The 25,052-nt window shown below is 43.7% G+C and overlaps 1 protein-coding gene across 1 annotated transcript; it reads right to left on the minus strand.

Annotated features, from left to right (window-relative positions):
• Positions 1-16,895: 16,895 nt before the first annotated feature.
• LOC106800126 (latherin-like) lies at positions 16,896-25,050 on the minus strand. The gene is made up of 7 exons (XM_014796794.2): positions 24,957-25,050; positions 23,622-23,766; positions 21,898-22,002; positions 20,837-20,986; positions 18,763-18,844; positions 18,079-18,142; positions 16,896-16,936 (listed from the first exon to the last, which is right to left on the minus strand). The coding sequence occupies exons 1-7, from the start codon at positions 25,048-25,050 to the stop codon at positions 16,896-16,898; spliced, it is 681 nt and encodes a 226-aa protein (XP_014652280.1).
• Positions 25,051-25,052: the final 2 nt, after the last annotated feature.

A 25,052-nucleotide genomic window follows, 5' to 3' on the forward strand; every position in this document is an offset into this window, starting at 1 on the left:
AAATAAATGTGGGGGGAAAACAAAAAAATCAGGAATATCTCAAATGAAAAGTCATAAAAATTATAGTCATCTTCATCAGTTCATTCAGTCCTGTGTCATCAATTCTTGATCTTAATCTTCTGTTAGCAGTTTTATGAGGCCATCAGTTTCTCTGTTAGAGTTCTGTAATTTCTTACCCAGTTCAGTTTTATAATCGGAAGTTTATCAGAAGCCTGCATTCTGGAGCAAGTGTCAGAGTCCTTTCTATGAATCTCTCTGAAGATGAGATATATTTGCAAAAGCATCAGAGTAAAACAATTGTCAGCAAATAACAAAAGACTCAAAAAGGGCAGTTGAGAAAGACACTTGGCTATTTCTGTCACATACAACACTTCAAGATAATAACTAGGATTATGGCTGACAACCAGGACAGATCAGAATTTTAGGGATGTTACATAATTTTTAAAACTTTTATATCAATAACATTTACCCACATAACACCACCTAAGAAGGCTTATCATAACTATTTGACAATGCCTCCAATGTAATTTAACTTACCAAATAAACCTAATTAGCTTAGTAATTTCTTCTTTATAGGAATAGAGAGAACAAATTTCTTTGAGTAGTCCCAGGGGTCCTCTGAAAATTCTCAAAGCAAAATTTCTTCCTTCAGGTCAAAGGAAAGACTTCAATTAGGATTTGAATTTTGGGGGAAGCTTGTCAAAAATATCAAAAGGTTTTAAAACACTTGGTCAAATAGGAAACAACACTCACTGTGAAACAATGCTCAGTTATCCATTCAATCAAAGTGAAAACACAAACAGTAAAGTGCAAACAGAGAGTTAAAAGTCAAAAAAAAAACAACAACAACAAAACCTTAATAGAGAGACCTCAGTCTTTTTGAACATAGGAAATTATTTTAACAAAACATAGATCTTCTGGGGGCTGGCCCGGCAGTGGAAGCGGTTAAGTGCGTGCGCTCCGCTGTGGCAGCCCGGGGTTCGCCGGTTCAGATCCCGGACACGCACGGGTGCACCACTTGTCAAAACATGCTGTGGTGGTGTCCCATATAAAGTGGAGAAAGATGGGCACGGATGTTAGCCCAGGGCCGGTCTTCTTCAGAAAAAAGACGAGGATTGGCAGATATTAGCTCAGGGCTGATCTTCCTCACAAAATAAACAAACAAACAAACAAACATAGATCTTCTGTCTTTTAGGTAAACTTACTCAAAGGTAAAGAAAAACCTTTTAAAACCTCTTTATCAAGAGAAGACTAAAAGTCCAGGAAAATTATCCTTTTAAGAGAGAGAGAACCAAATTTTAATTTTTGCACCAGCTTATTTTTACATTAAAACTCATTTACTTAATTAGATTTACTTCATCTTAGCCAAGTCAACCATGCATATAACTCTTTTTAGGGTTCCTCTTCCATAAACCTTCTATAACTTTCTTTTTACGTTCAGAATTTGTCCCATGCCTTCCTTTTCCCTTTCTAGTACTTTAGGATGAATTTATCTTTCTTAACAAAACAAACAAAAATATTTCCACTATTTACACTTTCTTTACTGAAAATATATATCTTACTTTCATTGAATACAAAGATGTTTTCCTTATTAATTTTTAGTAGCTTTAATCACTTATATTAATAGGAATTATTAACCCTTACAGACCTTTATTTTTAGTGAAAACTAAAAAGTAAGCAATTATGAACTGTCTTTTATATTAGCATTCTGTGGCTTGGCAAATTTATAAATACTTTTCATAATTTCTAGAAACATGTTACTTTATAGTACAATCTTTTAGTAAGATACAAGACATGTTTACTAATAGACCCAAACATTTTTTAGTTTCTCTGTAAAAAGAAGCCCAAAACAGATAAACTTAGACATATGTAGAGATAACGTTTCAGTATGTTACCTTATTTGAAAATGACCCAAATATTCAATGAATTTTTTATCATTTAATTTTACCTAGGAAAACTTTAAAGTTTCAAGGTACCAGAGAGATTTTGGAAGTTATCTTAAATGTACATGCCATAACACATAGAAAGTTCTGCCAACATTTTTATCTTTTTCACATCTATTTAGTTTACTCATCCCCAATAATTATTTAGATTGCCTATAAAACTTTATGAGACATTAGACAAAATTAGCTATCATTTTAAGTTATTATTTTTCTAACCAGTTTTGTAATAGACATAACGTCAGCTTATTTGACCAATAAACATAGAAAAAAGGCTGCGTGTCTGCATCGTATCCAATGCTGAGAACTCTGAGGACATGTCCATTTTAATCAAACCAACAATTTTAAATAAGCTTTCAGTTACCAAAGATTAATTTATATCAACCTAACTTGAAAGACATTTGCGTTAGTTTCTATTACATTTAGCAATAATTTATATAAGTGCTTACTTTAAGCCAACTGAATAGAGCTCTTTAGAAATTATACCAGCCAGAGGTAAGATATCACACACACATGCGTAACATACACATAGATACATGTACACAGAGACACCACAGCTATTGTTTTAAAATTACTGCCATGAGTCAGGTACAGTAATGAAAAGCTCCCTAGTTATGAATCCAAATTTTGTTTTAAGCCTTTTTAGTAATGTTTGCGGAGAAGATACTCAAGATGCTAAATTTTTGGTGAAGGTGCTCTTATGGCTGTTTTTCTTTCCTTTTTCCTTTTTGTTTTTTCCCTCAGTCCTAGGAATTAGTGATGGGCTAGATATTCCCTGGAGGATTTGCAAGCTCTCTGAGATAAGGGAAATGGGTGGAACCTGATCTGCTCCTAAGGCTGCATTTCCAGTCTTGTAAGGATTTTTTAAGGACAAGTGCTCTTGATTTCTCAGAAACTTGGTTGTAACTCAAATGACATTATAGGTTGATCTACCTGTCCAACTACATCACAAAGGCACAGAGAAACTAATCAAGTTTTCTCCAAGATGGCATTTCTGGGGTATATTTGTCTTATCAGTTTCTAACGTTCCAATATCTACAAGCATTTTGAGAGGAACAGGGGAGGCTTTGGGATTGGAAAAGGATAAGTGAACTTTGAATGGCCTTCTAGAGCCATACCTCTGGCCCTGCAGGGATTTGCAAGACAAAAATGGTTGTTTCCAGTTCCCCCAAAGAACTGGAAAGAGGTTGACCCACTCTTCCAGCTACATTTAGAAGTTTTTCAATTTAAGGATCCATCCTCTGACCTTTGACAAGTAGGATCTTAATAGTGACTCAAACCAATAAGCATTTATGGCTTAACTATGGATGCAAGAGGCATCCCCGGAAGAAGCAGCCCTCACGAGATCCAGAAAGTGCACTCCCAAAAATAGTCCAAGAAACCAAAGGCTTCCACTGCATGAGAGGTAGTGCACTGACAAGGAAGAAGGTTGAGACAACGAAGGCTCGCAATGAACTAGGGCCCCTCATGACCAAAGAGGTCAAAAAGCCAAGCTCTCAAGACATAGAACAAGACAAAAGAAAACAAAAATCTCATCTTATATGCACATCAACAACTTTAGCTATGCTTTGGGTCTCTTGGAGCCAGATTAATACCTAGGGGGGAGATGCCACGGAATTGGGGATTGTGTGTGCTTTACGGAGTACCTTGCTGCATGGACATTTTCTTGAGGTTGGTGAGGGACCTGTTGTCATCTACCCAGTTCCATGACCAACTTGTACCATCATGGGAGTCTTCTTGAGGTGGCGAGAGCCCTAATGGCTCTTAACTGCTTGACCTGTGCCCACCAATATTGCGGCCTTTTTTGGCTTCCGAGATGTCCCTTAGCAAAAGCTTCCACCTTATGCGCATACTCCATAGGCAGCCCTACCGCAAAGTTTACTGTGGGTCCGCCCAGACAACAGGCTTATGGAGATGCCTGCATGTTGCTCTACGGTTTTTCCTTTTTATGACAAATGACACAAAAAAACAGAGACAATGAAGAATAGTATCTGTGGGAGGAGAAGATCAATAAACCAATGAGTACTCAGTAGCTCGTACTATGCGTTTGTAGCTACAAGTAGCCCATTTTGGGAAAATGCAGCCTAAGGGGCTACAGGTGGGGATTGAATTAGCATTTCCCATTGTTTCAGAATTTAGGCATGGCCAGTCAAAAGTATAGTTATGCTGCAGCTAGACCCAGACTGTGAAAATTTCAGGCATCCCTGAAATCAAGACCCTTACAATGAAGGCCCAGCCAAAGCTTTCTTCTAATGGCCAATATAATTCCTCTAGGCTTACAGCAGTTTGCTAGGACCCTTAGCCACAAATGGCAGTGCAACCTGCATTTCCTTCTATCTCCTACTGCAAAATGGGGTGCAACCATATTTTTGTCCGACTGTATTTTGGGATTCCCCCTACCTGACAATTATCAAGCCAAGCCCTCAGGTCACACAACAAGCTTGGCAAGATTCTGCTGGTCTCTGTAAACATTTACAGCTTCTGGAAACTTTAGGTCAAAAGGTGGAGCCCTGGACTATTTAAAGATTAAAGATTTTTCCTTATTCCTTGGTTTGGAGGCTCAAAAAGAGCCCAAAATTGCCACTGTAATTTTAAATTATCCTGGGTTATCTCGCCAGCTGTTTACAGTTATCCCTCTTTCAGGGGACTTTGCCCAAGGTGGCCGCAACAAACAAGGTAATTTCTAGAGAGAGTTTGTTACAATCATTGAGAAACTCAGTCCTCAAACAGCCAATTTTAACAAGTAAAACAGTCAGACATAGACAACCACGAACAGACACCAAAATCTGATATTCCGGGACTCTAACCCGGGGTACTCTGGGACCCTACACCGGGGCTCGGCACTCTAACCTGATCCGTTGGAGTACCCCAGAGGCTGTAACCCTTTTATATTGTCTTCCACAATCCTAGCCTTGAGACTTTAACCCAGCAAAAAATATCACCAGTGGGGCCTCTAACCCACTATGCTGACAAGATATTAGACAATTTTAGTCACAGGCACGTTTTAACGAGGTCACTCAACCAAAAGATATCTGATCCTGGAGCTGTTTACAGACACAGTCACAGACAAACCAGACACCAGTGAACCGGTTCCCAGATTCCAGGTGAAGTCCTACACCTCTTCCCACTTCAGCAGAGCGCCCTATTAACCAGATGGTCTCCTCCCTCAAAGAGGGGGACCCCAGATGGGGAGGAAGGAAGTTTTCAGTGGTGCACTCCCAAGTCTACTTACCCTACTCCAGATGTGATCATGTCAACCCACCAGAAGTAGCTGTCTCTCTTTCCCCCATAGGGAGAGTTAGGAGGCAGCCGACATCGGCACGGGAGAGCAGGAAGGGCAGATCCCTGAGACAAAGGGAGCCTTGATAGCTGATAGGAACTTACCGGACAGGTCTCCCGTCCGAGGTCAACTGGCCATGAGCAGGACTTAGTCAAGTCCCACCAGAGTCGCCAAATTTCCGTTACCACACAAAGGGCATGATCTGCTTACTGCGAGACAAAAACCAATCGTCAAGAGGCAAGATGGTGGCAGAAAAAGGGCATTTTATTAAGCAATAAGCTAGCAAATTGGAAGATGGGGGGACTAGTGTCTTAAAAAACCATCTTAAGGGGGGTACAGAATCTTGAAGCAGTTATATAAGCCAGTGGGTTATAGGGGAGAGGGTTAGGAATGTTGACCCTTGGGTGTTACAGACTGGGAGTCATCACACCAGATCTTTGAGTTGTCATTTGATGATGGCTATCAGCATAGACTCTCTGTCTGGGGGTCATCACATTCTGAAGGAACTCAAAAGAACAAAGTTATCATCTTATTGCAGCTGGGAGGTACATGCACAAGCAGGGGTCATAAAATCTACAGAGCAGGTGGATCTCCTGGAGGGTGCAGATCCAGCTGGGTTAGTTAGTCAGAGGTCGTTCAAAGTTACAATATGGTTTGTTTTCTACACATGGCTTCCCTGATATCAACCTTGTGTTGAGCCGGTATCGAGTCTTTCTCCTTACAATGCGTATCAGACCTCAGCATCCATCGTAAGACACTAGCGAAAGAAGGGTCAACTGAACCCATAGCAAGCAGAAGCAAGGAAGTAATAAGGATCAGAGTAAAAATGAATGAAATAAACACAGAAGAACAATAAAGAAAATGAACAATATCAAAAGCTGGTTCTTTTAGAAGCTTTAGAGATTAATAAATTTAGTTTTTCAACTTCCAGTCATATCCATCATAACGTGCAGAACCATCTGTACAACATGCCCAGGAGTTTTGTCTTCTCAGTCAACTGTCATAGGGAATAGCCACATGAAGCCGGATGTATGTGTTGAGGGATAAGAAACAATGTAGGCCAAGAAGGAGTGTGATGTTGTGATTTATAAGAAATATATATTTGGTCTTTGTCTACTGTTCCTGGCACATAGCTCCTAAAACTCTTGTAATTTCCTATATAAGAGCCATAGGGGCATCTTTTGCTATAATATTTGGTCCTTTGTCATTGGTTCCTGAAATAACTCCAGCATCATAAAGGTGAAAGCAGTGTCCAGTAATTCATAAGAAGCCCTTTTCAACCACAGCCGAGTTTATGTTAATGAGGTGACTTTTGGAAAGCCCCTAAGGATGAGGGCTGGTTGCTGGTGGAACCAACCAAGTGATTAGAGGGTTGGAACTTTCAGTCCCCTCCCCCTGACCTCTGGGGATGGAGAGATGCTAGAGGTCGAATCAATCATTAACGGCTAATGATTTAATCCATCATGCCTATGTAGTGGAGCCTCCATAAAACCCCAAAAGGACAGGGTTTGGAGAGCTTCTGAGTTGGCGGACATGTGGAGGTGCAGGGAGAGTAGTGCACCAGGAGAGGGCATGGAAGCTTCGCACTCCTTCCTGTATACCTTGCCCTGTGCGTCTCTTCCATCTGGCTGTCCCTGAGTTGTATCCTTTTATAATAAACTGGTAATCTAGTGAGTAAACTGTTTCCCTGAATTCTGTGAGCCGTTCTCACAAATTACTTGAACCAAAGGAGGGGGTCATAGGAACCTCTGATATACAGCCTGCTGGTCAGAAGCACAGGTAACAACCTGGCCTTGTGATTGGCATTTTAATCAGGACCGAGGTGGCTGTCTTGTGGGACTAAGCCCTTAACCTATGGGATCTGATTCCATCTCCAGGTAGATAGTGTCAGGATTGAGTTAAATTGTAGGATACCCAGCTTGTATTGCAGGTTGCCTGATGTGTGGAAAAACCCCACACATCTGGGGTCAGAAATGTCAGGATTGTAGTATTCAGAGAGTATTGTGTTATGTAAACGAAAACAGTAGTGTGTGTTTTCTTTACAAAGAGTCAAATACATCTGAGTCGCCTACTCATACAAATTACTTGTGACTTCAGGACCCTCTCAGGCCCATTCTCTTATATACTGTTTCCAATTGATGAAGGATGGTTGCTGTGCATGCCCAATGTTAAGACTTGATAGATCAGATTACATGCAGTCCGTGAGGGACATCTCCAGTTGCGTAGTTATTTGATGCCCCATGGTTAGATATTCATCTCTACCAGGACTCAGTAGCAAGACAGGAGCTGTTTTTCAAAATCTAAACAGTTACCTGAAGAATAGGATAGGGCTTTTCTCCAAAACTCTAGAGGACTGTGCTGTGTTTCTCTTATTAGAGTTTGCCAGAGCATCCATAAAACACCCTTATTTGCCACAGATACTTCAAAAGTGTAATTGGTTCTGCCCAGCTCGTGAGGAGCCAGCCCTGGTGGTCTAGTGGCTAAGAGTCAGCACTCTAACTGCTGCAGTTCATTTCCCGGTCAGTGAACCACACCGCCCTGTCTGTCAGTTGCCATGCTGTGGCAGCTGCGCATTGCTGTGATGCTGAAAGCTATGCCACCGGTATTTCAAATACCAGAAGGGTCCCCAACGATGGACAGGTTTCAGCTGAGCTTCTAGACTAAGACAGACTAAGAAGAAGGACTGGCCATCCACTTCCAAAAATGTTGGCCATGAAAACCCTATGAACAGCAGTGGAGCATTGTCTGATACAGAACCAGAAGGTGAGAGGACGGCGCAGAAAGACCAGGCAGGGTTCTGCTCTGCTGTACAGGATCTCTAGGAGTCAGAATCGACTCAACAGCACTAACAACAAGGTCATAACGACAAAGTGGCAGAGAAGTTTGCACTCTTGTTAGAGAGCCTTTTTTCCCCTCTGACTCCTTCTCAAAAGTGGTTCCTTAAGAGTTACTCAGGGCCGGCTCCGTGGCTTAGCGGTTAAGTGCGCGCGCTCTGTTGCTGGCGGCCCGGGTTCGGATCCCGGGAGCGCCCCGAGGCACCACTTCTCCGTCCGGCCTCTCCAACGTGAGGCCGGGTCCCACGTACAGCAACTAGAAGGATGTGAACCTATGACATACAACTATCTACTGGGGCTTTGGGGGGAAAAAACTGAATAAATAAAATCTTTAAAAAAAAAAAAAAAAAGAGTTACTCAGTAACAACATCAGAATAGCACTTTTAATTGTGGTATATGTTGCCTTAAAAGTTAAAATGGCCCATGAAGCTTTGTGCCTGTTTGTAAAAATAGGCATTACAAGGGCACAACAACTTGTTTTTAATTTTGGAAGGGATATCCTCCATGCTCCAAACCACTGTACTCCCAGAAACTCCATCAAGGTTGTGGGGCCCTAGGTTTTCATGAGATTTTTGTCTCACCTTCTTGCTCATGTGTATTTTACTAATGCATTTAAATGCTTGCTAATTCCTGCTCGTCGAGTCTAATCAGCATAGTGTTAATGATGTATTGTACATATGTGATGTTCTGTGATGTCAAGATGATTAAGATTTCTGCAGAATACATTATGGTGGAGAGTGGGTTTGCTGGTTAACCCCAAGGGAAACTATGAAGGTGTGTTGACAACACCGTCAAGTAAAAGCAAGCTGATTCTGATGGTTCCTACAACGTGGTAGAGGGGAAAAATGGTTTCCAGGGCAACAGTGCATCTCGGATGCCAGGGGCTGTGTTGATTCTAAGGACAGTGAACAGTCATGTTAAATGGGGATGGATAAGTAGTGTGATTTTTTTTTTAATGTGTCAACTTGGCTAGGCTATATCCCCCAGTTATTTAATGAGATGCTAATCTAGATGTTGCTCTGAAGGGAGCTTTCAGATGTCATTAAAACCCATCCTGAGATGACTTTGTATAAAGGAGATTATCCTGGATAATCTAGGTGGGACTAATTCCATCAGTTGGAAGATCTTAAAAGCAAGGCTGGGGGAGGCAGAGAGAGAGACAGAGCCAGAGAGAGAAGAAGAAGAAAAAGGAGGAGGAAGGGGAGGAGGAGAAGGAGAAAAAGAAGAAACATTTCCTGTGGACAGCAGCTTCAGCCCTTGGTCTTCTCTTCCTGTTTCACTTATGGGTTTTGGTCTTCCTTAACCAACCCCCATAATCATGTACGCCAATTCCTTATAATCCCTATCTCTCTCCTTCTCTGAATTAACTCTGACTTATACAAGTTTCATTATCCCTTTGTCTCTCAAATTTAAATCATGGCCTTTGTCTCTTCAATTCCCCCAGTTGCTTTTGGTTCACAGCCATGTATTGAGTAATGATGTTTTGGTCAACAACCACATATATGACAGTGGTCCCATAAGATTAGTACTGTATAGCCTAGGTGTGTAGGAGGCTATACCATCTAGGTTTGTGTAAGTACACTCTATGATGTTCGCACAACGACAGAATTACCTAATGAGGCATTTCTCAGAATGTATCCCCATCATTAAGGGACACATGACTGTATTATCCTTTTATAAGAGAAAGCCCCAGGGGTTTCCACTTGGCATTTCCTCCCAAGAGAGCTCTCAGTCCATGGATCCAAGAGCCAAATGGGGATTCTGCCAGTTGCTAATTATGTACATTCCAATTATACACTAAGGAACTAGGGGTGGGGGGAAGAACTGGGGAAATTATCACAGAATGGGTCCCCATAGTTATCGGGTCCACTCTGAATCAAACTTGTGCCAAAACTCCATTTATAACTCGAAAACCATAGGCCCACTTTGACTGGTGGATGATAAAGCTATTTTGGGTTCCGGGAAAATAGCAGTGTATTCAAAGCCAGTATCTTATATGCCCCAAAGTTCTGAATATTTTTCTACAGTGCATCATGATTCTCATAAATGTCAACAGGCCAATTTAAGAGAGACTTGAAGGAAGATTTACAGTATATGCCACGGCAATATTGCAGGATCCTTTGCCTCCCCTTCAATCAGGTGGTTGCTGATTTTGAACTGGATTATGAATGGAAATTGGGTGAGAGGCTCTACTCTCCATTTTGGTAATCCAAGTCAGGTTTTTGGATTCCAGATCTGGAGATCTCCCTGATCAATAAACATTTAGTAGATGGACCATCTGTCTCCTTTCTAGGGAAACAGTGATCCATTAGTAATTGCTCTTCTGATTACCAATTCATCCTTGCTACCCATTACAATGAGCACGCCATCTTGTTTCTGCCAGTTAAATTCTGTCATTTACTCTCTGTTATTCTTATATCTCATCATCCCCATTGAAATCAGGGAGCCCCTCTCAAGGGCAGCATTTCCCAGGCAACAGAAAACAGCCACCACAGAGCTTTTCAAGGATGCTGATGCTCTCCTCACTAATGTGTTTCTCAGTTTCTTAGTGAAGGGATTGTCCTTTGGATCCTCTCAGGAGACGTAATGGTGGGGGTACACATCTTTGCAAAACATACACTCACTCTAACGGTCCCATCTCCCTAAGCCTTTGGATTCCTTATCTTACAGTAAACCTGGGAAGTTCTGGCACCTTAACCTCTTTGAGTTCAGTTTGCATAACCAACACCATAAACTATTAAAGCCATTTTCAGCTGTGTGATCTAATATTAAATCCAGAATCTTTGGTAAATGTACCCATCAATTAATTAGGAACAACCCAGTGTTATATTCCATCTTCCATGGTCTAAAATATTTAGAATCAATTGCTACATGTATTCTCCATGTCTGCTGATATTAATTAGCAAAAAATTGCAATTGTTTTGGGTATATATGTTATTTTGTTCTTTCTTCTTGTCTGCCTGGAGTATGCTGGGATCTGATCCTAGTTATGGGTCTAGTAGCAACAAAGTGTTGACTTGAGTTGGTTGGGATGAGTTTTGAGGAGGATGGGCATCACCTTGCAAAGAAACCGCCCAAGCTGAAGTTATTACAGAGTATTCAGGCAAGGGAAGGCTAGTCTCCTCAGAACTGACAGGGTGGGATACTTTTGCTGACAATGGAAACTCAGAACGACTCTGGGATTCAAGATTCTGAACTTTGTCTGAATTCACTCAGATGTTCCAATTCTAAGTCTCAGAGCCCCAATCCTTCCCAAATAATGCCTTAACTTTTACAGGAGAGACTTGGTGAGGCTATGGATTTAACTTACACTGTAATTATGTAACGCATAATTAAATTTTATTTCTCATTTTCTGTGAGATCAGCCTTGCAACTACAAGAAACAAATAATTCTTTTAGCATTACAATAGGAATGCTCTGGTTGTCTGGGTGCCGTGGAGATTTGTCCTCTGCTTTCTGTAAGTACTCCAGGTCACTCAGAAGCAGCCATCCCACCCTAAGTCCTTGTGCATGGTGTGGATGCCATAATGATTAAGTGCAGCAGCCACTAGCTTCCCTAAAACAGTTGCTTCAGAAAAGCACTCCATCACAATTCAATGACAGGTGCTAATTTGATGACTTGTGATGCCACTGCATCACTATCGTCTCATTTTTCACTGGGAAAAAAGTCTGAGCACTGCATTCAAGCCCAGGGATATGACCAAACTAATTCTGGAATGCTGCCTTTGAGAGTCTGTTTCTTGGAACCACTCTTGGGATCAAGTACTGTACCAGTCAGGGTCTGATAAAAAACAAAACAAAAACAAAGAAACCACATGTTTATTTTAAGAAATAATTTAATATAAAGAAATAGTTCAATAGAAAGAAATAGTTAAATAGTACGGGAAGACTGAGAAGGCAGAAGAGTAATACTGAGTTGTCACACGGATAGTAGCTGTAAGAGGTAGCTCTCAACTCTAGGGCTGGGGAACAAAGGGGCTGGAAGAATCTACGGGCTTTTAGAAAGGGAGCTGGGGAGACTGGATTCATACTTCTGAGAGGAGACACTGCTCAACTGCTTCCATTACCTCAGGATCTTGCAGTCTGGTGCAGCATTCTGAAGGGGCATGATAAGGCTGGTTTGGGGAGCGTTTAAAAAAAAAACAGCTTGTAAAGTCAAACCAACTTTCTCTGATTTGGTGAAGAAGCATTGGTGGATGATGCTTAGAGGAATAAGAAGCAAACAGGAAAGAGGAGCTGTCTTTTCTTTCCTTCAGCCCTGCAATCTCCTTCCAGTAACCCCTATTGGCAGACCCTAACAAGGAGTAAACCAGCAAAGAAGCCACCGTCTTCTCCCGCAGATGTGGAACCCACAGATACAAAGGGCGGACTAAGTGACTTGAGCATCTGTGGATATAGATATCCGCAGGGGCTCCTGAAACCAATGCCCCCGCGGATACCGAGGGATGACTGTATGTGGTTTGCAGCAACTAGACCCAGCATTGCAAAAAAGAGTATAGAAAGATGGATTTGGTACCAAGAGACAAAAGCTTAATAACCAACACAGTTTATTTAAAAGAGTAAGTGATGTAATGTATGTAAAATGCAAAGAAGGCCAGGTGTGAATCAAGGTGGTGACGAGGAAGAAAAAGAGGAGAAGGAGCAGGTGGTGAGTAGGTTGGAGTCGTCATGCCAAGTGTTAATTGCTATTAACTTGAGAAGCAGAAACACTGAATACCGGCTCACTGGTGTGGGCCATGAAGGAAGTCATAGATGACCTAGGGCAAGTTATCTTGAGGAGTTGAGGGAAGAAGCCAGATTATCCAAAATTGAGCAGTGGATGAAGGTGAGAAAGTAGAGGCAGTGAATAGCAATGTGTTTTTTGAGAAGTTTGGTGTTGCAGAGAAGAAAAATGGGGTTACCAGGGCCAAGATAAGTGTTCTCTCATAAATCACAACTTTGTAGACTGTTCTTGCCTTAGAGCACTTAGAGGATAAGTCCAACTGTTATGAGAGGTTCGGGGATTCAATTGGAGACGTAGAAGGAACTTTCCACTCCAAACAAATGGACTGAAGGTATATTTTATTATATAGAGGATAGTAAAGGCGATAGTCCGCAAACGGATCCGAATAGGACAAATATTAAGAGGGAAAAAACACCAGCTCGACTGGAAAGGGAAAACATCCACATCGGCTGAGATAGCAGCAGATTCGAATAGGTCATATAATAAGAGGGAAAAAACATCAGATCGATCGGAAAGGGAAACACCAGATCGACTGAAGGGAAATGACACAAATCAACCGGAAAGAGAAACACCAGGTTGACCGAAAAGAGAACACATTAGATCAATTACTTTACAATAAATCAATTATTCACAACATCCACGGCCCACTGTCAGGAGAGTCCTGTCAATCGACACGGCTGGGCAAGGATCACACATCCTGGGCAAGGCGTCCCTTCCACAGGTGGAACTCTCACCGGGTCTCAGTCTCCAGCAGTTTATATAAGCAGTTACAGAGTTTACAGAGCAAGCATCTAGTGTTCCCATGCACAAATGGTTATCAGTGGCGTACGTGCACTGAGCCCCTTGGCTAACGTCCCAGCCCAGTAATTGTGTACGTGCATTGTTCTCTTTGGTTATTGTCTTAGCCTGGCACAGGTGGCCAGTCCATCCCGTGCTACGACGCTCCAAGAGCCTTGAAATGTTACAACTTGCAACTCTCTCTGTGGGAGAAGGGCCAGTTCCCACCACACAGAAAGCAGCTTTTATATTTCTTTTTGTGCTGGTGGCCGTAGGTCAATGGAGTGGCCAAACATGGCTGTACTCATGTCAAGACACCAACATAGGTGGTGGCCTGTAGTGTGGAGGACATAGGAAGGAGACCAGTAAGCTACCTCTTACAGCTACTATCTATGTGACAACTCAGTATTATTCTTCTGCCTTCTCAGTCTTCCAGTACTATTTAACTATTTCTTTCTATTGAATTATTTCTTTATATTAAATTATTTCTTAAACATGTGGTTTTTTTGTTTTTGTTTTGTTTTTTATCAGACTCTGACTGGTACAGTATTTGATCCCAGATACCTCAGACAGTGGGAGTAAGAGAACTTCACAGTGAGGAGACTGTGGCCAAGAGCGGGGAGCTACCCAAGGTCACAGAATCAGTTTAGAAAACATCTCAGACAAGACGGGAAGCCCTGTTACTTTGTTTTCGAGAAACTCCAGGCCAGAGTGTTTAGGTATTTATGAGATAAAAGCTAAACTAACCCAGGCATCCTCGCCCACCTCCCAAACTTTGGTCATTATGACCAGATCCACCACCATCTCTAGCTATTGTTGCCCCTGCGCACATTGCACTACGGAAGCAGGACAGCCCACATTTCAGAGATGCAAAAATTTATTATGTGAAGACTACAGGGAATTAGCACATTGATTCTGGTGAGGATTTACAGGGAAACAGCCTCCATAGCCAGAAAAGTAGTGGATCTTTGGGTCCAGGGTGGGTAATGAAATTGCAGGCAGCAGCTGAATAATCAACATGAATATCTACGTAGGTGGTAGCCTGTAGTGTGGAGGACATTCCAGGAAGGAGACCAGTAAGCAGGACCTGATTCTGTGTGAGACAATCAGGATATTAGTCAACTTCGTACCTTTTCTAAGCAGGCTGTGAGTCAAAGCTGAGAGCTTTTCCCTGTCCCCCACCCACTTGACACTGGTACTGCTGTCCACTATCCATGGTGCTGAACCAAGATCCTGTCTGGACACCCATCCACTGCCTAGCCCTGGATACCAGTTTCTCTCTGTTCCCTGAACTCTCATCAACTAAGATGGAGTCTCTTCCTCACCTTGGCCTACTTCATGACAGAAGGATATAAAATATTGCCAGATGCTCTGGTTGATCACAAGACATATTTCTTACTTTTAATATTGACAACTCATTCACATTTCTAAAACACTTTCTAGGCAGAACCAAGTATGTCTGTGAACAGAGTATGACATAAGGGCCACAGTTTGGGACTTTTGTGATATATGGCAGCCTAGATGTAATGGTGGGGATAAAATGAGATGCTCTAGGCCTTTGAAAGTTTTACAACTGGCAACAAATTAGCTTAGTTAGACCTGCACTGTCCAATACGGCAGCTGCTAGCCACTTGTGCATATTGAGCACTTGAAATGCACCCAGTCCAAATTGAAGTGTGCTGTGAGTGTAAAATATACACTAGATATCAAAAACTTAGCACGAAAAATACAATGTAAAATATTTCATTAACAATTTTACATTGACTCATGTTGACATGATAATATTTTGGATACATTGGGTAAATAAAATATGTTACTGAAATTAATATAATCTGTTTTTTTTTCCTTTTAAAAATGTCATTACTGGAAAACTCAAAATCACTTGTGTGTTTTGTGTTATATTTCCGTTGGACAGCATTGGTTTAGAGTATTCCATAACTAAGCTAATCAACCTAAGGACATAGATTCAATTATGGTGTTGGCCATTCAGTTTATGTCCCCTGTCATAGACTGTACCTTCTTCTTGGTGGCTTAACCCATCAGAAAGCATGTGTCTTCAGAAAGCATGTGTACATTTCACTACAAACTTATCTTTACTCCTCAGAAGAGGATGCCTCCATCCCCCACGACTCCTATGACCAGGGACCCAGAGCTTCTTTCCACTGTCTAGAGAACCAGGTCCTTCCCTCCTCTTGTGTATTTGCACATATTGTATCCTCTGCTTTTAATGACTTTTCCCACAAAGAAATTCTTAATCATCCTTCAACATCCAGCTTAAATTCTGTCTGCTCTGTGAAGCCCTCCTGGAAGTCCCCTGACACAGCTGCTGGGTCTTGCTTCTCTACTTCCAGAGAACCTCAACCAGAGCACCTTACTGCACACAAAATTGCCTGTTTATTTGTCTTATCCCTTACTAGGCTGGAGGCTCTTGAGGTCAGGGGCCAGGTGTGATTCATCTTTGTAATCCGGGCACCAGGGATAAAACAGGGAATAAGATAAAGTCCTTGCCTTCATGAAGTCTACATTCTAGTAGGAGAGACAGAAAAGAAACAAGTAATATAGTAGGAAGTCAGATAGTAAAGAATGTTATGAAGAAAAATGAAGCAGAGAGTGGCAGTTGTGCCTTTTTTGAGAGACCTGAGATGGTAACACTTGAGCAGAGTGTATTCAGCACAGAATAGTTGCAAATAAATATATGATAAATGAATAACGAAATCTCTTTTTATAGAAATCCCCCTCTTTTTCATCACCAAATAGCATCCTTTAAAGATACCTCATATAACTGAGCCTCTTCCACACTCCAGCCATGTTGCCCTCCTTTCTTTGCTTCATACAGGAAAGCTCATTCCTCCCTCAGGGCTTTTGCACATGCTCATCCTCCTGCCTGTGATGTTCTTCCCTGGGTCTTGGCACAACTCTTGCCTTATTATTCAGGGCTCAGCTGAAATGTCTCCTCCTTCAAGAGCCTCTGCTTGCCTATACTCTCTTAATTGGCTGCCTCCCTCCCTGCCCCCACCCCAGTCACTCTCTCTCACATCCTCCTACTTTGTTTTCTTCGTAGTACCCACTACCCTCTGGAATTTAGTTGATTGTATTTACTTCCTAGTTCATTGTTAGGATGCCCAACAATGATATAAGCTCCAGGAGAGCAGAGTCTTTGTGTTGTTCATGGCTGTATCCATCGCATTTAGCACACAGTAGATGCTTACCTGAAATTTTATAAATGAATGAATGACACATTTATAATGACCCTAAAGGCCAAGCACCATCACTAAGGGAGGAAATATGCGCTGGTTTCTCACCGAATTGATGCAAATGTGGCTCCTTCACTTTGGGGATATTTAGATGCCAACTTGGAGGCTGGCATTCTGCAGTATCAGATCTAGAAAGCAAAAATGATACCTCAGACAGTGGGAGTGAGGGAGGAGCAGACAGGCCAAAGGGGTTTTCCCTTGCCCCACTGGAGAATGAGCCAAAGGCTTGGAGACAGGAGGCTCTGCTTTGTCACTGGCTGTCTCTGATCACTTCACTGACAGTTCTGGGTTTCCTCGTCTATAAATTGGGAACAACTTCTCTCCCTCAACCTAATCACTTAAGAGCTGTATGTTGAAATGAGACAGTGGAGGAAATTGGCATTAGAGCAGCCAGAGTCCCCATTAGCCTGCTGCTTCTCCAAAGTGGTGGCCTAGTATCAGCAGAGCAAGGGTGTTGGTTGAGCTACCCCACTCACATTTACTTTGAGTGAGCCTCGGAACCAAGTTTTGGGAGCTTCACGTCTCATCCAGATTAACTGCCTCAAGCCTCCTACTTCATAAATAGTGAGCTCCCTGTCAATGGAGGTGTGTGAGCAGAGGCCAGGAAATTGCTTGCTGGGAGAGCCACCTAAAGGAACTTTAGAAACTCCAGCATCCAGCACTTGGTAGGACTAGTGAATATTCAGTAAGAGTCCTTTCGACCCAGCAATTCTATTGGTTTTCAGATTCCTGCTGGGGGCCTGAGCTGCTGAGATTCAATCTTGCATTTGTTGCTTTGGGTTCCGGCAGATGTGGAAACTTCAGATGCTTGGAGGTAGAGGCTACTGGAAGGAGGCATTTTTTCTCTGGGTTGAAACCAGACCAATTTTCTGCTCATAATGCAACATCATATAATGTAGGAGGAGGGTAAAGGAGGTATTGGGCAGCTTTTCTCCCCCCAAGTAGCCTCCATTTATATCTCGGCTTCTCTAGGCTTTGGAGACCAGAATAGAAGTGAAACCAGCAGGTACTTAGCTAATGGTGGAGGTTCAGTGGCTGGTGCAGGCAGAGTGCTTAACCCTGGGTGTGGCACCCAGGGCTCCCTCAGCAAATGGCAGCTGAGTTTATTAGGGCTGTTATTATTAGGGACCATTCTGCCTCAGCAGGGAAGGGAGTTTTGGTCTGGGAGAAGTGTCAGGGTCAGGGAAGGGGATATGAGATGAAAAGGGTAAAGGAGCAGTCTGAGCTTTCTCCTGGAGTGGTATTGTTCCTTCCCACCGTGAGCACTTACTAATCAGATCATTCACCAGCTGCAGATCCAGGTTGGAGAGCAATGAATTAAGGAAGGGACATAGCTGAAAGACAAGGAAATACGCAAGAGTCAGGAGGAGGACTCTACCAATGGAGCATAAATGGTGGTAATCAAAGCAAGTTCTCCTTCTAAGCCAACTCATGGTAGGGAACAGCAAGGTAGAGGGGTTTTGGGGACAGACTGCCCTGGGGTCACATGTCAGCTGAGCCATCTAGCAGCTATATGACTTGGGTAAGTCATCGACCCTCTCTGGAACTTTTTCCTCAATCTGGAAAACAGAGATAGTATTGTCACCTGGAGTATAAGATTGTTAGGGGGATGAGATAAGAAAATTCATGGAAGATGCTTGGCACCGTGTCTGCATGCTTAGTGAATGTTAGCTGTTAATTTCATGATTACTTATACTCATTTTACAGATAAGGAAACTGAGCCTTGGACTTATCAACTTACCTCTGGTCACACAGATGCTGATTTTGACTTGAAGAATTAAATAATGTCTGTGAAGCACTTCACCAGTGCCTGGTTGCCAAACGGGAGCTTAATAAACGCAGCTTCCTCTAACGCTCCTTCCTGGGAGATTTCCTTCCGGTTTATTAAGATCCAACCCACCAAGCTCTGGGTCTCAGACTCAAAAACTGAAGTAACCTGGGTTTATATACTTACTTCTGCTACCAAATCATTGATTATGAAGGTTTCCAGGTTTGTCTCTATATTTTTCACAATCAGACTTGTTGTTGGAGTCAGTCTAAATAAAGAGTGAAAGAAGTTGGTAGAACAGATTAATTTTTCCCAAACTCTCCTTTCTTTATATCACTTCTTTGCTCAATTGACCCCAAATTGCTTCAAGTCAACTCCTTGTTTCCACAGCGTTCCATGACCCTGCCTTGCCCTTCTACTCTGACCTACCTCTTAGGGCTCCTTAAAATTAATCTTTCAATTTAAATCACTTTGCCCTCATTGTTGTTTCCCATCATTCTCCTCTTTGTGCCCATTTTGTTTCTCTTTCCTGGAATGCTTTCTTCAGCTTCTACTACCCTTTTAGGTCCAGCCCACTGGCTTCCTCCAGGAAGCCCTTCCTGACTTCTCTAGCCAGCTCTGAGTTCTCTCTTTGCTGTGCACTTTCCCATTTCTCCGATTATCTAACGCTCCAATAGAGCTTATCTCCTCAGCCAGATGGTCATACCTTCATGGAAGGAATAGTATAGTATCATCTTCAGTCGGGGGAGAAGAGAAAGAAGCAGGAAGCAGCAGTGAAAGGGTGTCGTCACGTTCCTGACTCAGTCTGAATCCTTACAGGTTAGGGTAAATCTGTCCAATTCTCAGGCAACGGGTTTGTGTCTTTATTCTATAAAGAGCTTGCATATAAACCAGCTAATCTGTCACTTCCAGCCTCAAGTCTCAGATTTCCCTTAAGGAAGAACTGGTTTTCTTCAACAAATCAAAAGACATGGGAGTCGTAATCACAGAGTTTTCCTAGGGGGAGATGGCTGTGAGTCAAGGGTACCGTATCAGGCCTTGTTCTCACTTATCTTTGAACATGACAGGACGACATTACCAGACCTGTAAGGGCTCAGAAAGGATTCCATACTCAGATCTTTCTTGAAACAGTGAGCAATTGGGAGATGAATCAAAATAAAGAATTCATGAATGAAAAAGACAGGGTATAAAATAGATTGGTGATGACTATTGGATTCAGTTAATCGTGGATGTCAGCCTATATTTAAAAAAAAAATCTTACCAAAGAAGATTGTAAAAAAGAGATTACAAATTTAGGAGAAAACACTAAAACCTTAGATAATAAAAGGGCAAACCTCTGAAACCAGTTTCTCTGAAGAGGAAATGTCACAGATTAGTAAGCAAAGGATGAAATCTTTGCTTAACTGGTAGTCAAAAAAATGAAAATAATGACATCCATGGGATTTTCTACCTACTGAAGAGAAAAGTTGTGAAGATGAGCCTAATTGGCACTGATTGGGTATGGGGTAGAACTCATCAGTGCCAGATAGAACTCTATCACTGAGTTCAGTTCTGTTGGAGAAGTATGTGGTAAGTGATTTGGCATGCCTTTCGACTATTATTTGCCTTAAAGTTTAAAAGTCATGGGGCCGGCCTGGTGGCGTAGTGGTTAAATTTGTGCGCTCCACTTCGGCGGCCCGGGGTTTGCAGGTTCGGATCCCGGGCACGGACCTATGCACCACTCATCAAGCCATGCTGTGGCAGGCCTCCCACATAAAGTGGAGGAAGACAGGCACGGATGTTAGCCCAGGGCCAAGAGGAGATTGGCAACAAATGTTAGCTCAGGGCTAATCTTCCTCACACACACACACACAAAATTTAAAAGTCATAAAACTGTTTATACTTTTTCAATAACTCTGGGAACTTACAATAAGGAAATAATTCTATTTCTGGAAAGACTTTCTGTACCAAAGGTTCAGGATTATTTATAATAGCAAAATATTTAGAAATAAACTAAATGTCAACAGTAATCAAGGGATCCTGTTTTCTTTGTCCTCAGCACCATTCAGTGAACCTCTTTTCATGTTAGTGAAATTATTGTTTTTACAATAAAAAAAATTTTAGCTTGACATAAAGTTCTATTTAAAGATGCGCATCCCCATATGCACAAAATGCTCATTCTGGAAGGTATTGTTTTGCTAGTGACATCTTCCAGATGAGGCCTCATTGAGGGCTTCATCATGACCAGCTGGATGTGGAGAGAGAAAGATGGAAAACTCACAGAGTTCCAGATTGGAGCTGTATAGTTTCAGGCAAGAGTCTGCAACGCCCAACAACGAGTCGGTATTTGCCATCTATGCCGCTCTCCAGAAGAAGCTGGACTCTGATATTTATCTGCACGTTAAGTATGAGGGGATCAAGAAGCGACAACCTGTTGGAGGGAAGAGTTAAGGCTGGTGGGAGGGAACCTCAGAGCTCACCACACCCTTGTTTGTTTCTAGAACTAGGGTTCCCCATGTTTGCACAGAACCCTCAATATCACCCAGTTAAGGTCATTTCCTCATTTTTCAAAAGAGGTGACTCAGGACTGCAGAATGGGAATGGCTGTCTCCAAGTTGTGCATCCAGCCAGGGGCTAAACCAGATAGGTCTGCATTCAGGGCACACACCTAATACCTGCCGCCTCTGGCTCTGGGGACAGTTAGAAGGGAAAAGGTTGATTTTAAGGATGGCATCCTATCAAAGCTGAGAAACCATGACCTTGAAAAGTACTCTTTTAGAGGTCTTGAAGTCCACTGCCTCAAGGGCCAGGCTTGAAATGGAAATGAATCAAGTAGACCAGGGGCTAGTTTCACGGGGAGAGGTGAAGGCTGTGATGAACTGAAGAATGCCTGCCCTCTCTGAAAATACACCGTGCAGACCAAACAAAACACACCTGTGGGCAATCTCTAGGCATCTCTAGGCAATGGGGCCAAGGAGCGCTGGGGTCTAGAGCAGATTCTGTCTTCCTGTCTTAGGTTATATTCAATCAGAGCTGAGTGGGCTCATGAAGTCCAGATAAATGAAGGTGGGGGCTCTCTGCGTGAGGCAGCGGAAGGAAACCTGCTCGCCTCCCTGGCTTTCCCTAGAGGGGCCCCAAGTTGGGAGCATTCAAGTATTCTACGGGATCCTAATTTTACACGTAGGGTGACCAAGGCCCAGAGAGAGTGAGGGTTTTGCCTCAACCACACAATGAGTCTTGCAGAGAGTGTGTGGACGTCCTTTAGCTGTGGCTGCGTCCCACACCCCACACACCTGTGCAAAAGTGGAGGCGCTGGGCGTGAAACTTGCAGCTGTTACTTACTTCACATACAAGGAAGATGAGCACGGTATCCATAACTCAACCTCCTTGCTACCAGGGGTGAAGTGGAGGGAGAGCTGGAGGAGTCGAGGGTCTTGCAGCCGTATTCTGGGGGAACAGACAGCACGACAGAGAAAGGTTGTGGTTCCAGCTGCAGGTGGACCCCCCTTTGTGGAAGGGCTGGTCCCTCGCAGAGCAGAAGCTGAATGTATGCCAAGACGGTTACTCACCCGTTAATCATGTAATTTATTCACGGTCACTGGGTGTTATAAGCATTGGGAATATACCCGTGAGAAAACGAGGCTCTTGCCTTAATGAATTCCAGAATAATCATGTCCAGCCCTTTGGCCAGCACCAAGCAGATGGGAATAAACGAATGAATAAATAATAAGTAAAAGACTGAAAGCCATAGATAGTACATGCTTGGGGAGAGCGTGTATGTGTAAAACAACAAACCCAGTAAATAAATATGTATAGAGTGTGTCAGGTGCAGGATCAGGTGACAGAGGGTGACATTGGGAAGAGTGGAATTTTAGACAAAGTGGTCAGGGAAGGCTTCTCATAGGAGATGACATTTGGGGAGAGTCATGAATAAAGTGAGGGTACAAGTCATGAGGATAGCCAGGGAAAGAAAGGGCCAGGCAGAAGACAGAGCAAGTGCAAAGGCCCTGAGGCTGAAACACGGCTGGCACATTTGAGGAGCAGCAACAGGCTCAGTGTGGCTGGTGGGCAGTGGGTGAGGGGAGAATGGCTGGAGAAGAGGTGAGAGATAGTCAGGGCCAGGCCACATGGAGCCTTGTGGCCAATGGTAAGGACTTTGGGTTTGGCTCTGAGGGCAAACAGAGGCTTTGGGCAAAGGAGTTAAGGAGTCTATCCGACTTCTTAGAAAAATTCTTTGGTGGAACAGAAGGGAGGGGGAGGGGGCTTGAAGTGGAAGCAGGGGGATCTGGGGCAGTAAGTCAGTGGGGAGATGATAGAGGCTCGGACCAGAGGAGGTGGAGAAAACGGTCAGATGCCCGGGTGCGTTTTGAAGGTAGAGCTGACAGGGTTTGCTGACACACTGGATACGGGTGTGAGAGGAAGAGAGGAGCCAGGGACAGCATCAAGATTTTTGGCCAGAGCAACTGGATGAGTGGAGTTGTCATGGGCTAAGGTGAGCTGGGCGGCGGGAGGAGGAGGTTGGAAACAAAGGTGGGAACCAGCAGTTGAGTCTTGGACGTATTAAGACAAGGGACTCAGGTCATCTACACTCTGGGGGTCAGATAGCATCGATTATTATGATTACCACGTTATCATTGTAGAGGATGTTGTTATTGTTACCGCTGATGGGGGGCTTCCTGAGGGCAGAGAGCTGTGCAAGGCTTTTACATATGTTATTTCATTTAATAGTCACAACAGTCCTCTGGGGGTAGACGCTGTAATTCCCTGTTGCACAGGGGCAGAGGTTGAGGCTCAGGGAGGGGAAGAGACTGGTGGGACTCCCACAGCTGATGGGCAGCAGTTCTCTTCCCAGACAAAGGGCCTGAACTCCTGCCTTCAGCACCTCTTCAGCCCTCACTCCACCCCCCGTGGGGATTCCTCCCAGCCAGTGGACGTCCGGCCATCGGAGCTGGAAGGGCTTCAGCTGAGGGAAGGACTCTGCAGAGTCAGGAAATGTGGGGAGAGCTCTAACAAACCGACAAAACAGGACAGCCTGGACCTGGGGGTGGTGACCGGAAGCCACTCACATCGCAACGTTGTTCCCCAGGAGTGAGCCGGTCAGGAGGTTCAGGAGGCCTGTTACTTGGCTGAGGATGGTATTCAGTAATCCGTCTAGGTTAATAGCACCCAGCAGAGAAAGGAATTTCTTGTCGATAAGTTCTTGGGTCAAAGCTGAAAAACATGGACCCCCCCCCGCCAAAACCCAATTAGACATTTAGGTGCCAAAGATTCTCAGACACAACCTTGACCTCTGAGCACGTCCCACGTGTGGCCCTTACTCTTCATCCATCTGGCCTTTCTGGCCTGCTTGGTGTTGGGCCAAGGTCCAGACACAATTGTTCAGATGTTTATAGGGGTCCACTATGTGCCGGGGCCACGCCGGGCAGGGGCTGCACCAGCAGGAAGAGGCAGAGCTCTCCGCTCTCGTGGAGCTGGCATTAGTGGGGATGAGGAGGGAGAGACGATAAGGCGGTGAATAAGGGGACAGAAGGAGGCGGGTGCAGATCAGTGCTGGAGAGGGCCGACTTCAAAACAGTCAGCAACTAGCTCGGCCCGGGCACCGGCCGATCAGAAAGGGCGTCAGCCAGAGCTCTGTAGCCTGGTCCTGGGGCTCCTGGGCTATGCCAGCTGTGAACTGTTTAGATTTTGCTTGGTGAAGAGGCTGGAGTCCTGGGGGTGAAGCTGGGGTGGCTGGCGTGATGAGGGGGAGCCACCTGGAGTGTCTCTGAACAGGGGCTATTTCCCAAAGAGTAGAGAAAAAAAACAATTTCTAATATTTTAACCACGGTGGCCACACTGGTGCCTTCTGCTGAATGCTATTTTTGTCTGTGAGGGAGAAATAGAAGGCAGAGTGAGGAATCGAGAGTATTGGGTGAGGGTGCTCATATATGCAGGGAGGTCAAGGGAGGCCTTTCTGCAAATGTGACACTTTAGCAGAGACCTGAAGGAAGAGAGGCAGCTGTGTTTTAGTTAGAGGAAGAGTGTTTCAGGCAGAGGGACTAGCAAGTGCAAAGGCCCAGGGGTGTGGTTAATGTGTTGAGGAGGCTCCTGTGGCAGGAGGGAAGTGAAGGAGGGTGGGGGGGTAGGAGAGGTGGGCAGGGGCCAGTCTAGGCAGGGCAGGGTCTTTTGATGGTGGGACTTAATAGATGTAGGGCAAAGGGACAGGAAAGAGGGGCATCTTGGGACAAGAGGATTAAATATAGTGATGTAATGATGATCAGAACAGCTAACAATTAACCGTGTTAACTGTGTCCCAGGCATTATGCTAAGAACTTAACCAACGTTGGCTCATGACCTGGACTCCTGGGAGAAGCCTATGCCTCTGACACGGTCAGACACGACCCCAGGCAGGACAGTCTCACCATCGGTGATCTGGGAAGCATCTACAGGTATGGTCTGAGAGGATGGGACAAACAGCCCGCAGAGGAGAATGAAGAGGCCAGAGACCTTCAGCATCT

Source organism: Ceratotherium simum, chromosome 21 (genome assembly GCF_057802395.1).
Source record: "Ceratotherium simum simum isolate JZ-2026a chromosome 21, ASM5780239v1, whole genome shotgun sequence".
NCBI classification, from domain to species: domain Eukaryota; kingdom Metazoa; phylum Chordata; class Mammalia; order Perissodactyla; family Rhinocerotidae; genus Ceratotherium; species Ceratotherium simum.